The sequence below is a fragment of the Carassius auratus genome, chromosome 41 (assembly GCF_003368295.1).
Source record: "Carassius auratus strain Wakin chromosome 41, ASM336829v1, whole genome shotgun sequence".
Classification (NCBI taxonomy): domain Eukaryota; kingdom Metazoa; phylum Chordata; class Actinopteri; order Cypriniformes; family Cyprinidae; genus Carassius; species Carassius auratus.
The window spans coordinates 8036777-8052585 of NC_039283.1; the positions used below are offsets into that span (position 1 = coordinate 8036777).

General features: G+C 38.5%; 1 protein-coding gene across 4 annotated transcripts in view; it reads left to right on the plus strand.

Annotated features, from left to right (window-relative positions):
- Positions 1–15809, plus strand: part of LOC113060027 (protein PTHB1-like) — a 140867-nt gene that overhangs the window by 12086 nt on the left and 112972 nt on the right. For all 4 annotated transcript variants that reach the window (XM_026228802.1, XM_026228801.1, XM_026228803.1 and 1 more), the window contains exons 7-13: positions 472–556; positions 642–825; positions 1513–1642; positions 2592–2773; positions 4177–4253; positions 4712–4765; positions 4895–4997. In XM_026228802.1, coding sequence (XP_026084587.1) covers positions 472–556; positions 642–825; positions 1513–1642; positions 2592–2773; positions 4177–4253; positions 4712–4765; positions 4895–4997 — 815 coding nt within the window. The remainder of the gene's footprint in view (positions 1–471; positions 557–641; positions 826–1512; positions 1643–2591; positions 2774–4176; positions 4254–4711; positions 4766–4894; positions 4998–15809) is intronic.

Below are 15809 nucleotides of genomic sequence, written 5' to 3' on the forward strand. Positions count from 1 at the left end.
TTGCTATAAACATTTGCCCAAACCCACCCAACATTCCTAGAGGAATTCAGTAGAAATTTGGGGTCATATTGCAAATACAAAACAGGATTTTCTTCTTCTTTTGAGACAAAACAATAATAGGGTTCTAAGTTGACCTAGAAGCTCCATCGAGGAGGTCCATCATCCACTTCAGGGGGTTGAACTAGATATTAAATGAATGGTTTTTATTTTTTTGTTTGTTTTATGTAAGGTTTTCAACCTTTACAACCCTTCAGGAAGTCCTTGGACATGTCTATAACATAGAAATATAATTATCTAAAACTAAATAATTACAAAAACAATTATTTGAATGCCATTTTAACAGATTATGTCAGAATTAGTTCAGTCCATCATTGTTCTGGTGATGTGAATATTGAAGCATTGAACAATCTCCAGTGTCTGTGTGTTTAGATTAATTGGTGCAGTTAACATGGTCTTCTCTTTTAAATGCAGGTATGAGACACTGGCTGTAGCCACAGATGCAGACACCAGACAAGACTCTGATCAGCAGAGCAAGAGTTCAGGGAAGAGACTGACGGTGTGTTTCCTTCCGATTGAAAGTGCTACTGTTTCCAGTGTGGATATTTTCATTTTGATATGACTGTGTGTATGTTTGTCCTCAGGCGGACTGGACACTGGTGTTAGGAGAAGAGGCTCTAGATATCTGTGTTCCTAACACATCTTCAACGATGTCCTCCATCTTTGTGCTGGGGGAGAGAAATCTCTTCTGTCTCAAGGATAATGGTCAGATCCGCTTCATGAAGAAATTAGAGTTCAACCCCAGCTGTTTCTTGCCCTACGGATCAGGTGATCCATAGTGCCCTTAACTCGTCATGCTGTGCTGTTTAAACATCTATAGCACATGGAAACCTCCTGTTTATGCTTAAAGCAAGAAGAACTATTTGTTGGTAAAATAATAAGCTGTATAAATAAGCTTTGCATTGATGTATGGTTTATTAGGAGTGGACAACTATTCAAAAATCTGGAATCTGAGGGTGCAAAAAAAAAAAAAAAATATTGAGAAAATCGCCTTTAAAATTGTCCAAATGAATTCTTAGCAATGCATATTGCTAATCACAGATTAAGTTTTGATATATTTATGGTAGGAAATTTACAAAATATCTTAATGGAGTAGCCAGTGTCATGTTTTGTTATTGGCTGAACCCACATTAATCTCTTGAATTAATGATTTAATGATAAATAGTTTTTTTTTTTTAAGTCAGCATTTTGTCACTGCCCATATCAGTGAAGGACAGAATTCACATAGAAAGTGTGCTGGCTGACCCTTTGCGGATGTGTGTTTATGTGTGAGTTGCTGAGAAGGTTGTTGGCTTGTAGGAAAGTGAGAGATGGACATCTTCTGGTGGTTTGGAAGGGGATGCAGTCTATCATTTAACTACTGCATTGACTCCATGTGGGGCCCAGAGACCACAGACCATCTGAACACACTTCCTCCTTCATACTCAGCTGTCTTCTCTCTGGCTTTGTCTTCAGTTTCTGAGGGTTCCACCAACATCCTGATGTGTAACCATAACAGCATGCTGCTGGTGTACCAGGATGTGACGCTGAAGTGGGCCGCCCAGCTGTCCTGTGTGCCTGTGGCTGTACGTGTCGCTAACTTCCCGTAAGTGTGCGCTGCCCAAATGAATCTTTCTTTATCTCAAGTTAGACTGAATATGAGCTGCTGTGTGTGGTATATGCCATCATTCTCATGGTTGTGTGTGTGCTATGTCTCTTTAAAGCATTCAGTGTTTGTGGGACTGTTTGCTTAGAGTGGTTCTCATATGTAAAGGTAACAGATATGTCTGTAGAGAGAGTGTCTCTCTGGCCATCCCGCACAGCTCACTCACTCTGCCATTGTCCGTCCTGTCTCTCTTCTACTGGCCTCACATTAAAAGAGCATCTGTCAGCACCATCTAGATGAGCTGCTGGGCTTCACGTCTCTAGCACACACACACATAACCACTCACACCTTCACTTTCTCAAACTTTACTACATTAAAGAATAGAGAGAAATAATAAAATACAGCTAACCATACAATCATAAATAGTTAGAATAACAACAAATAATCAGATGGGCTTATCAAGACAGAAGAAAACAATTTCCATCTTTTAGTGTTGATTCTTTTGTTTAAAGCCCATGTTTCCAATCAAACATTTTGGTGCAAATTCATATGTTAATAGAAGCCATCCAAATTAGATGCATACCAATATGCATCTTTTCCCAGACGAGTCTGTTTTAAATTATGGTTGGCCGTTTGAGGAACACAACGAATAATTTTAAATAAATTGTAGTTCTACAAATATTCCTTATCCATCAGTTTGACTGAATAAGCCATCAATTTCCTCTCAGGCTCTGTTATTATCTGTCAGGAAAATATTGTAATGCCTGATATTTTAACGTGACATATACTATACAAGTAATTCACAAGAATATATTTTTAGTCCACTAAAAGTTCACCATCAGTTCACCAACCCTGGGCGATCAGGAAGTAAGAGACCGTAAGAAGTCTAAGCAGAAGATATTGTTTGTTTAAAGACAGACATGCGTTGAAAGGTGTTGTGTGTTTTCAGGGAACTGAAGGGGTTGGTAGTGACTCTGAGCTCTGACGGTCATCTCCAGTGCTCTTACATGGGCACTGACCCCTCCTTCTTCACTGCACCTAAAGTGGAAGCCCGAGAGGTCAACTATGATGAAGTAGATACAGAGATGAAAATGCTGCAAAAGGTTATTCGCGAGGCTACCAAAACCCAAGGTATGATGCACAGAGTTTAGACAAATAAATTCACGCTGTGTGTGTTAATAGATGTTAACAGTTAAAGGTACAATTTGTAAGATATTTGCAGTAAAATGTCCAAAAACCACTGGGCTAGTGTTATATATTTTGTCCAGCTGATTACTAACAATATCTCTAATGTTTTCAACTACTTGTAAATCAGGAGAAAATTCCCATTCTAAACAGTGACAGTGCAGTCGCCTGTCAATGACGTTACCCTTTGTGACCGCCTTTACTACCGTAGAAACCGCATGACAACAGTGTCGTGGACAAATGCGGAAGTAGCTTCGCGACAAACTTCAACTAGAAAGAGATGCCGATCTCGCTTGTGTTTTACTTGACAGGTGAATTGTTTTGAATGGTATCTTAACAGAAATGTATGCTATTATTACGATCAACAAGATTAGTATTATGGGGCATATACACCAAACGCTGGGCATCGTGTCTCTAGACCCGTGCGAGGAGACCCGTCTGATCGTGTCTTTGCATTGACTTTGTATCTAATCTACTTGCGCATATCGTTGAACTCAGGTTAAATCAATGTTTTATCTTTCCGTCTGATTGATAGCTGTCAGTGGTTTGGTAGAAGACAACAAATCCCATTATTCAATGCTCCTTCCTAGCTTAATCAAACCACGCGATTGTTATTGTTTTGGTAGTGCGCCCTCTAGTGGCAGGCCCTACAACCTGTACCTTTAAAGGCCTCTTGCAAATCTCAAAATTATGCCAAATTGAACGCGAGAACTTTGGGGTTTTAAACAGCTCTTTCCATTTAACATAATATTTTATCAAAGTGTAAGAAAAAAGTGATGTCAAGTTAGTAATACTACAAATGATAGGCTATGTGGCAATGCATATCTGTTTGAGCTTTGCAGGTATGACACTAATTTAATTCATTATAGAAGTCACACTGCAATATAACTCAAAGTACATTACAGATTATAAAAAATGTGACTTAGATTTCTGAAAATAAATGAATAAAATCAAGTCTTGTTCTGCATCTACCGTATTTTTCGGACTATAAGTCGCATCGATCCAAAAATACGTCATGACGAGGAAAAAAACATATAGAAGTCACACTGGACTATAAGTCGCATTTATTTAGAACCAAGAACCAAGAGAAAGCATTACCGTCTACAGCCGCGAGAGGGCGCTCTGTGTCTTCAGTGTAGACTACAGGAGTACTGAGCAGCATAGAGCGCCCTCTCGCGGCTGGAGACGGTAATGTTTTCCCTTGGTTCATGTCAAATTAATTTTGATAAATAAGTCGCACCTGACTATAAGTTGCAGGACCAGCCAAACTATGAAAAAAAGTGCCACTTATAGTCCGTAAAATACGGTACGTAAAATGTTCTGTGTGTTTGTGTGTGCTCTTTCTCCAGACATTCTCCCGAAGGCAGAGACTGAGGAAGAGCTCACTCTGACCGCCATAGTCTCATCTCACCTGGATGAAGTCTCGGTACTAATGCAAACGAACACGTTTATCGAATTCATATAATTCTGCTGTTTTTATATGAAGCTCATTATAATTACATTTTCAAAAGTTACTGCTGAAAGACAACTTCCCTGAATGTCACTAAAGAAAGCTTTTGTCATATTTTGCTTAGGATTTTAAAGATTGATACTTTATTATATACATATGAAGATTACATGAGATTATATTACATTTGCGCGTGCGCACATACACACACACACAATTTTGTTTGATACGAAATTCTTGTAAAATGTACTTTAATGACTACAGACTAACTCAAACCGAAATAGAAAAAAAAAATGCTTTATTAATAATTTTTACCTTTGAAGATGTCCTCAACGGAAGGTTTTGTCCGATTTTGTGTACACTGTTTTGTTTCACACACACTTTTCTGTCTCATGAGCACACAGTGTGTGATTGCATTGTGATGGTCTCTCTCACAGTGTGCTGTCATACCTGAGATGAACGGCATGCCCGTCCCCTCTGTCACAGTCAAGGTTGGTTACAGCTCATTTAACGCTGATGTCTATTAAGAATATTAGGTTTTCTTGTGTAATAGAAGCCTGTAGTGCTTTTTATAATGCTGAGGTGATACAGTATGTCCTGAACGTGTGTTTTATTCTCAGGTTAAAATAAAGAGTCGTGGTGCGGTGCAGAGCCCGAAAATGACGGTGTGTGTTCAGCCTCCTCTGGGAGTCACGCAGGACCAGTTTGTGTTGGACTCAATGGGTATGACTGTGTTTACTTTTTTGGTTACTCTTGTCTCAAAGTTGTAATCTACCCACAAACAAGTTTCTAGTGTTGTGGTTGATGTGCCTAGCTGGGTGGAAAAATTGAGATAAAGTGTTGGGTTAGGCTGAAACCCCAAGCGGTTTTGTCTTGGCACATTTGAATTGAAGGTGATGTTTCTTCATCCAGCAAGAAATGTCGGCTAGACACGCTGAGATGGGAGTAGCTGTCATCGGATCGTCAGAATGCAATGATATCAGACAAACAAGAGACATTCTTCACATTTTGCATGAATATGTTGGCCTTATCCAAGTTTAAATCATGGTTTTATGGAGTCTTTTATCGAGAGGTGAATGAACAGTCCTTTGACATTGTCTAGGATGCAATGTGTTCGATTACATTACAAATCTCTCCAAATTTTGTCTTTTGTGTTTTAGTAAGTGGTTATTAACAGCAGTGGGAGTAATCCAACATAGGCTCACTGGAAACATTTTTCTCTCCACCTACGTTTTTGCAAAACATACGTAATGTATGCATAAAAATTATGTGGTTTCCAGCTGAAATAATTATTAGTGGCAGTAAAACATCAACAACTTTTATTCCAGTTTGCACAAATTATGATTAAAGGGACAGATTATTGATGAATGCCAAATTATTTTTGCATGGTTGTTTGAGAAATACTATGTTATAACTTTAAAATACTTATACCCTAGTGCATAATTTGCTATAAATCATTTCTGCATCTTCTTGTATAACAGCTGCTCTTGACTTGTTAAATGGACATTTACCAAACAAAAATCTCTCTGCAGTTTGGGATTTTACACCATTATCTACCTGAGACCTTTCCAGGGTCGGTCCACTGTCAGTGCAGGACCAAAGTATTATTTTTTTTCGGCCCAAATAATATGTCAGAGAAATTCAATTCAAAGTTGGCCAACCAGAAGCAAGTGTGACATCACAGTAATGTTAAAGAGATGCCAAACCCTGACAAGTTATTTACTTAGAAATTCCATTGAAAGATCTCTGTCTCATGTTTCACCAGACTTACATGTCATTCAGGCCAGCACTACAACTTCATGAGCCATTATAGCTTTGCAATGTGTAATGTATACTCACAAGTCAACACACACTCTCATTCACACTCACACATACACAATAGAGAAGAATCACTTGCTTCACTCATTCTCTGCTCACTGCTTTGCTATGGTTTGACCCCTTTAACTTACAACACACACACACATGCACACACACACACACACACACACACACACACACACACACACATATACTCAAGTCATACTCTGACAAACAAAGGAAGCTATCAAAACACATTGTGTCTGAAATAGGCCATAATCTTTATCTGAAGCTTTAAGGGAAGTGTCTTTTCATTTAGTTATAGACTCAGAGAGTGTAGCTAATTAAGTCCGTAATTTGTTGTAATCCACCTGAAGTAACATGACATTTAGTGTCTTACAGTGGTGCTTTTTTCTATAAGCTATTCATCTTCTCAGGTTAAGAGTCTGGGTTTCATCCTTGATAGTACTTTGTCTTTTGAAAAGCATGTGAACAATATTACTCGGTCTGCATATTTCCACCATCGGAATATCAGTCATCTTCGTCCATTCCTCAGCTCAAATTCCACAGCCGTTCTTGTTCATGCTCTAGTCACCTCACGCATTGATTATTTTAACTCTCTTTTGTTTGGGTTAGCCTACCTCACAAACTCCTTCATAATCTTCAGCTGGTCCAGAACCCAGCTGCCTGTATAATTACCAGAACCTCCTCCATCAAGAATTTCTCTCCTGTTCTAGCATTTACACTGGCTTCTTGTTAAACATTGAGTAGAATACAAGATTTAGCTTCTCACTTTTAAAGCTCTTCACACTCTTGCACCTTCGTATCTCTCGACTTCCTTCATATCTACACCTCGAAGTGTAGGCTTCTTTTATGGCGCTTTTCCACTGTGTGGTATGACTCGGCATGGTTTGTGTTTCCACTGCAGTTTAGTATTGCTGTAGAGTGGGCGGGATTATTCACATGTTGTTATAGTTGCGCCGCCTCTACTGCCAAAAAAACAAAACATTTTCATTTCGTGTCACCCCATAAAGCTCTCGCTTGATCTGCTCCTCTGCTATCAATGAGAGGAACATCTGTACTTCCGCAATAGACAACAAAACATTTTGGTTTTTAAAAAAAGTGTGTTCATTCAAAAAAGTTGCGTTCGATACTTCATTGGCTGTGCTAATTTAAATCCAGCAGTTCTGTTGTGTTTGTGTCGCACGTATGACACAGCTAGTGAAGATTCTCTCTGGCCAATCCGTGATCTGAAGAGTTTACACCACTGATCTATATATATAACTGGATCGCTCATCGCGTTCTAAACTGCCAACAGACAGTGAAGCCACTGGAAGTGTTCGATCCGCCATCTTACTAATCCCTGCCAGCAGAGAGCACGTTACATTCAAACCGCTGTCCTGAAATCACCCGATTTGAAGCAAATCATTCAAACGGGATTCGTTTTTATGTTACGTGTAATAAATTAATGTTTACTTCAGATTTTCTCTGCAGTGTTTACGGTCTTTTGGGACAGGATAATCGATATATTTAAATTGTTTAGGTGGGTGTGTCTGATGCGCACTGACGACACAGGTAACGTTAACTGATCCCCACACAAAATATAGCCTATTTCTTTATGAACATAATTATTCAGGAATTATTAAACGTGAACGTATTAGTATCGGAAATGGATTTGAATATATTACAATGAATACAATCATGTTGTTAATATTGCTCTATAGTGAAATTAAAAGCTTAACATACTATCTTGGAAAAAAAAGCTTTGTGTCTTTGAATCTGTGGTGTATATAACGTTAGTCAGTTATTTCTCTGAATAAATTCAGATTTCAGAATGAGCACTTTGTTGTTTGTTTTATATGTTGAGGTCATGTTAGTCTGATGTTTATCGTGTTCATGATCGTTACTGTAATGAATGTAGCTTTTTAATAAGTAAGGGAAATTCCCGACATAAAAAAAAAAAACGTTTACATGCCTAGGGTGTTTGCATTGTAATAATGCACAGAAATACTTAAAATTTATAAACGCTGACTTGTTAGGTGATGTTTTTTCTTTAAAATCATACAAATTCCTGTTAATTCAATAGAACGTTTACGCACACTAGGGATTACCAATATGGCGGTGTGGTGGCTTCACTTTCATGACGTAATGAGCAATCCAGTTCTATATTATAGATCAGTGGTTTACACGTCACGCTGTGGTAACACTACGGTTCACTTGGAACCTCAACCGAGGTGATACTAAAAAAAGGTACCGTACCCAGTGGAAAACCCCCCAAAAGTGAATCGTACCAAGCCGGAACATGTAGTGGAAAAGTGCAATTAGATCATCTTCATCTGTTTCTCTTGTTGTACCCTCTTCTAGTATAGTCACTATGGGGTCCAGGGGCTGAATTCACAAACATTCTTAAGAAGAAATTTCTTCTTAATTGCCATTTTATTCTTATTTTTTTAACTTTAGAAAAGATTTAAGAATATTTTGTATTCCCAAAAATTAATCTTAAGAATATTCTTATCTTTTTTCTTAAGATTGTTCTTCTTAAAATCTTCTTAAAAATCATATCAAATAATTTCTTAAATTTAGGACAGCCCCAGACTTGTCTTAAATCCCAAACAATAATACTAATTTAATTTATTTATTGGGTTAATTCAAATTAATTGTTATATTTAAGCATTACAACAACAGCTACTTATAATACATATAGGAGGACTAGGGATGTGCACGAGTTTTCTGAAGGGACAGCGATGACTGTTAATGTAAACATGATCGGTCATGATTAGCCTATGTAAGACGCAGCTTTTTCCTGACTTCAAAACTCATTAGCAACTCTAAAATGAGTCAGATAGAGAGCTTTAATTGAATGCCGTTAATTTTAGCTTATAAATACATAATCTTTGGCAATATTCAGCGTATATGAATGTTCAGGACACATTTGCTGTAGAAGTGCAGACTCAAATACTGGAAGCATTCACTCAGATGAGAGCGCAAAAACCATAGACTGTATAAAAACATGGACGTAGTGTCCGTGATGTCACCCATAGGTTTCCGAAGAGAGCTTTTTAAAACCAAAAGTAGGCAAAGCGGGCCGTTGCCATCTTGGCAGTGCGTCACCGCGCATCACTCTGGGGTAATTGAAAACGGGCAAAAAGAAAAAAAAAATTCTTAAGAAGAAAATGTTCTTAAAAAGATGTTCTTAAGAATATATTTGAGAACTTATTAAGAATTTTTCAAGAATTGCACTTAAGAAAATTCTTACGAACTTCGTGGAATTTATCTTAAAAAATTTCTTAATTTATTTCCAGCCCCAGATGTTTATCTGTGCTGCCTAGCCAAAGCTGTTAATAAGAAACAGGATTTTAACTGAAAGTTCTGCTCCTCTCTGCGCTCGCTGGCTGAACACTGCAGTAGCAGAGAGAGAGGCTCGCCGGGGAAAGAGAGACCTCGTGCTCGTGCAGCAGCACCAGAAAGTCTCAGAGACTTAATAATGATTGCCCAAAAAGTCGCTAGATTTGTCACTAGTCGCTTTTTTTGGGAAAAAGGTTGTAGCTAAATCTAGTGACAAAGTCACCAAGTTAGCAACTCCACTGCCCAGCGGACCGGCTTCAACCGTCTCGCAAGTGTTGATAGGCTATTACTCGTGAGGTGTAACCAATCAGATAGCGCCGTGGGCGGGACATTGAGCAAGTCTGCAGAGTGGTGAATACAGAAATGCTGCACGGCAGTTATATCAGAGCCAGCCAAATTTGACTTTAATCAAACCACAGATCCGTGATAAGTTTTGTGATCCGTCTCACCACTAGTGTAGTAGCACTGATCACTATGAGGGAGGGGGGGGGTAAATATATCCCCACCGGGGATAAAAATAATTCAGCAGGGATACATTGACCAGAAAGGGGGAAATCCCACGCATCCCCCCTGGCAAATCGCACCCTGGGTGTCATCTCCATTCAAGTCTCCCATCCACGTTTGTACAAGTGTCTTGAAGTTCCTGTGATCGCAAATGCCTGTCTGGTCAGGTTTGGTGAGGCTTAGGCCCAATCCCAATTCTATTTTGTACCCATTCCCCTTCCCCTTAGGGGAAAATATTCCCCTAAGGATTGGGACACCACTACCCTGACGTCACATGCCATCATACGTCGTCTAGCTCTTTCAATGCACACATATACTGGTGTGCATTAGAGCCTTTAATTATCGTTCTGTATTAATGAGCTGCTTATTGACACACACACACACACACACACATATATCAGAAATCGCACAGCTCACACATCCAGGAGAAAATATATATATATATATATATTTTTTTTAAATACAGTTTAAATACTGAATCGCTACATTATATTTTCTGGCGACGAGAGGATACAATCGCTGTTTTTAAGTAAACTCACTCTAAAAAGATAAACGCACAGACACAAATTCTCTCTCTTTCTCTCTCGAATAGGCAATATTTGAGAAAATGGTTTAGCGATTTCTAATTATTGGGGGGATCAATGTCTAGGGCAGTTATCGCCCTGATCAGACATATGCTGTGGCACTATCATGCAATCTGTAATGATATGACGTTAGCAAATATTAGGGATTTTTTGCTTACATGTCTTTGAGTAACATGACCGTTAATATGAACTCACAATTGAATGTAACATAAACAAATGATCACTTTTCGTTAAAATCTTTATTTATGCCAAAAAAGCTTACATTTATGTGTCTTTTTGTTCGCTGTAGCAGCCATGTTTCCGAGAAAATTCATACCCCTTTGTTTGAAGTGTGGTCCCGAAAAATCTTCATTTGAGGGGCTATATGGCCCTTACCTTTACCCCTACCCCTCCAACCAAAAGAGAATCGAAACATCCCTACCCCTTCATGTGAACATGTGAAACGGAGGGGTAGGGAAAGGGGAAGGGCTAAGGGGTAGAATTGGGATTGGGCCTTAGTTTCTCTAAACTGGCCAAATACAAATGAGACAATGATAAATGAAAGATGTTTACAATGAATGTGGCAATGATTCCTATTTCAAAGAGAGTGTGTCCAGATGAGGAGTTAATGCACCAGCGGAATTTATACTTTCACCTGTCTCCGCTTTGTGAGCCTCTGCTGACTGCGCGCACACCTTCCCAAACAGATGAGGCTTTTTCAGTGGACCTAATCGCAATTAGGCTAAAACCTAACCGCATCGCAATAGGTTTGTCTAGTGTCTATCCAGGACATTTGAACTCTGTGTCAGTACCTCATAAATAGTACGAGAAAATTTACTGTCGGGGATTTGTTATGTTGTGTAGTCCTGCATCCAGTGTAGCATAACCGATTGATTATAATGAATTCTATAATTCTAGTATTTTGTCGTGTCGCTCCCATAAGCACCGTGCCACTCATGTCCTGCAGATGATGTATTTAACTTCCTTATTTTGGCTACTTGTTGAACTTTATTATTTCTTTGATATTTATTTTAGTGTTTCGCAGGCTGCGTATTCACTGACGGAAGTGCTAAAATAAACACGCACATTTGTTAATAGATGATTGAGCCTCATTTATTATTAGTTGTGTTAAAACAAAACAAAAAAAACATATATATTAATATTATTAATATTAATTATATATGCTTCAACACCGCACCACAGAATATTTCCTGTGCTTCCCATCTATTTTTTTTTTTTTTGTATTTATATCCATGTGCTTTTGTTGTGATGGGCCGCTCTTTGACAGTCCCAGATGAGCCAACTCATTCAGCTTAAGCTCTTGACTGTTTTCAAACCCACAGTCAATATTTGAAGAAGGTTTAACCGTAAAGTATGTGGTTTCCTTTTTGTGGGATTTATTGTTTTCTTCATAAATTACTGCTAGCTTTATTCCATAACCTAGTGCAACCACAGAATATGCTTAAGTTTAAAAATGCATAGCACTCATTCACTAATAATAGGTTAAATACAGTAGGTGACCAACCAAAATGCCTAATACTGCCATTTATACCACCAATGCAGGACCATTCGCGTGTTAAAGTCATTCACAAACTATCATCAGGTTGTGCGAAGGGACAGTTTGCAAACTGACTGTTTAATGTTTTGTAAAAGGAGATCAAATAACTACATAAAACAAAAATAACTTTATAATATAACATTAGAACATCATTAAAATTCATTAGAAAATCATTCTAAAATTTAATGCATCAAAAAAAAAAAAAAAAAAAAAATTCCACAAAGGCTCTTATTGCATGTAATGGTTATTAAAACTACTTTTCAATTACAAATAATAAGCTAAAACTGTGACATGAAAAACTAGAAATTGTACAAAAAATTGGATATTAATTTGGAATGTTTAGAATACATTTAAGGATGTGTGCATTATGCCTAGTTCTAACATATTGTGGCATTATAGTTACATACAGGTGCATCTCAGTGAATTAATTAATTCAGCTCAAACTGTGATGCTCATGTATTAAATTCAATGCACAAAGACTGAAGTAGTTTAAGTCTTTGGTTCTTTTAATTGTGATGATTTTGGCTCACATTTAACAAATACCCACCGATTTACTATCTCAACAATTTAGAATATGGTGACATGCCCATCAGCTAATCAACTCAAAACACCTGCAAAGGTTTCCTGAGCCTTCAAAATAGTCTCTCAGTTTGGTTCACTAGGCTACACAATCATGGGGAAGACTGCTGATCTGACAGTTGTCCAGAAGACAATCACTGACACCCTTCACAAGGAGGGTAAAGCCACAAACATTCATTGAAAGAAGCTGTCTGTTCACAGAGTGCTGTATCCAAGCATGTTAACAGAAAGTTGACTGGAAGGAAAAAGTGTGGAAGAAAATTATGCACAACTAACAGAGGGAACCGCAGCCTTATGAGGATTGTCAAGCAAAATCAATTCAACAATTTGAGGGAACTTCACAAGGAATGGACTGAGGCTGGGGTCAAGGCATCAAGAGCCACCACACACAGACGTGTCAAGGAATTTGGCTACAGTTGTCGTATTCCTCTTGTTAAGCCACTCCTGAACCACAGACACTTAAGAGGCATCTTACCTGGGCTAAGGAGAAGAAGAACTGAACTGCTGGACTGCCCAGTGGTCCAAAGTCCTCTTTTCAGATGAGAGCAAGTTTTGTATTTCATTTGGAAACCAAGGTCCTAGAGTCTGGACCAATTTGCTTGAACTCAGGTGTTAAGTTTCCACAGTCTGTGATGATTTGGGGTACAATGTCATCTGCTGGTGTTGGTCCATTGTGTTTTTTGAACACCAAAGTCACTGTAGATGCTGATTTTATTTTCTCCAGGATTTGGCACTAAGCCCACACTGTCAAAAGCACCAAAAGTAGGCTACATGACCATGTGGCGAAGGGGCGGGGCAGAGAGACGTGGGAACAAGGAGTGAGGCCGGCTGAATGATTGGGAAATAAGCGACTCCTGCCGGCCGCCCTTGATGTGGAGTGGCGGTTGCCGTCCGTGAGGGAGCGGAGGAGTCGGCGCCGTTCGCCAGGGGGTCCTCTCTCGTCCTTCACTGTCGTCGCTGCAGTTTTATATCCTTCCATCTCCTCTGTGGGACTCGAGACCGGTGGTGGGTCGCATGTGTCGTTCATTTCCCAATCACTCTACCGGCCTCGCTCGTTCCCACATCTCTTGGCCCCGCCCCACTCGTTACAGACCATGGTATTGGTGTGCTTGACTGACCATCAAACTAACCCGACCTGAACCCCATAGAGAATCTATGGGCTATTGTCAAGAGGAAGATGAAAAACAAGAGACCAAACAATGCAGATGAGCTGAAGGCCACTGTCAAAGAAACCTGGGCTACCATACCACCTTAGCAGTGTCATAAACTGATCACCTCCATGCCACGCCGAATTGAGGCAGTAATTAAAGCAAAAGGAGCCTCTACCAAGTATTGAGTACTTGTACAGTAAATGAACATACTTTCCAGAAGGTCAACAATTCACTAAAAAGTTTTTATTATTATTAATATTATTATTATTATTATTATTGGTCTTATGAAGTATTCTAAATTGTTGAGATAGTGAATTGGTGGGGTTTTGTTAAATGTGAGCCAAAACCATCACAATTAAAAGAACCATAGAGCCCTATCATACACCCGGCGCAATGCGATGCAAGGCGTAGTGGAAGTGTGTTTGCTAGTTTCAGTCCAGCGCTGTTAGCATTTTCCTGTCCAGTGCCACGTCGTTTAATTAGCAAATGCATTTGCACCCGTTTGTGCGCCCATGGGCGTGCTGGTCTAAAAAAATGGTGTGTTCAGGTGCATTGCTTGAGAATTGCTATTTTAAGGAGCTGAAAATAGACTGTGCCATACACTAACTCAAACCTGGTCTAAAGTCAATGCCGAAATATTTTTTTGCTATTTAAAGAGCACGTTGGTAGAAAATGCACCTCTAGGCAGGTCCACAGTGCGCATAGACTTTGCTTATTACACACAAGGATGCGCATCATACAAACATGCCAAATATTAAAAGCAAAAGGATTACAGTGTAAAATTATATTATTGTGTAGGCTACATGAATATAAAAATGTAATGATGGATAGTCATTGCGTGTATTAGAATTAGGTTACCTATTTGTAATTCAGCCTATTACTACTTTTACTACTAATACTAATGATTAATGAAATTCTACTTCATCCCACTCCTTCTTCACCTTTTTGGTGGATTCCTGCATGTCCCGTAGATGATCTGCTCGCACACTTTAACTCTGCTTTAACTTTAACTTCAACATTTCATTCTGTTCTTCATAACAGTGGTAACAACTTGAAGTTGCTTTTACAGATAAGACTAATATTTCATTTGGAACTGTAAATGGTGTAACCTTATTTTTGTGTACACTCATAAGAATATCAACAAAAATTTTGCTTCTGTAAAATAGAGAAAATAAACCTGACACGCTTTCTGCCGTCTCTGTCTGGGTGAACATGTCGAGCTTCGCCGTGTCTGAAACTGATGGTTTATATTCACAATAAGCTACATATAATACATGTAATAATGGCTAATGGGTAATAATGACAGTAAGACTATTTATCGTGCATTGGTTCATATTTAATATTTAAGACATTTTATTGTGCATTGGTTCATATTTAATATTTAAGACATTTTATCGTGCATTGGTTCATATTTAATTATTAATAATAATTAAATATTATTACAGCAAAAATACAGTACAGACCAAAAGTTTAGACACACCTTCTCATTTATAGAGTTTTCTTTATTTTCATGACTATGAAAATTGTAGATTCACACTGAAGGCATCAAAACTTTGAATTAACACATGTGGAATTATATGCATAACAAAAAAGTGTGAAACAACTGAAAATATGTCATATTGTAGGTTCTTCAAAGTAGCCACCTTTTGCTTTGATTACTGCTTTGCACACTCATATTCTTCCATTCACACACCTACATTCTCCTTTCACACACTTACATTCTCCTTTCACACACTTACATTCTCCATTCACACACTTGCATTCTCCTTTCACACACTTACATTCTCCTTTCACACACTTACATTCTCCTTTCACACACTTACATTCTCCATTCACACTTACATTCTCCTTTCACACACTCACATTCTCCATTCACACACTTACATTCTCCTTTCACACACATATATTCTCCATTCACACACTTACATTCTCCTTTCATACACTTACATTCTCCTTTCACACCCATACATTCTCCTTTCACATACATACATTTCTACTCTCACACACTTACATTCTCCTTTCACACGCATACATTCTC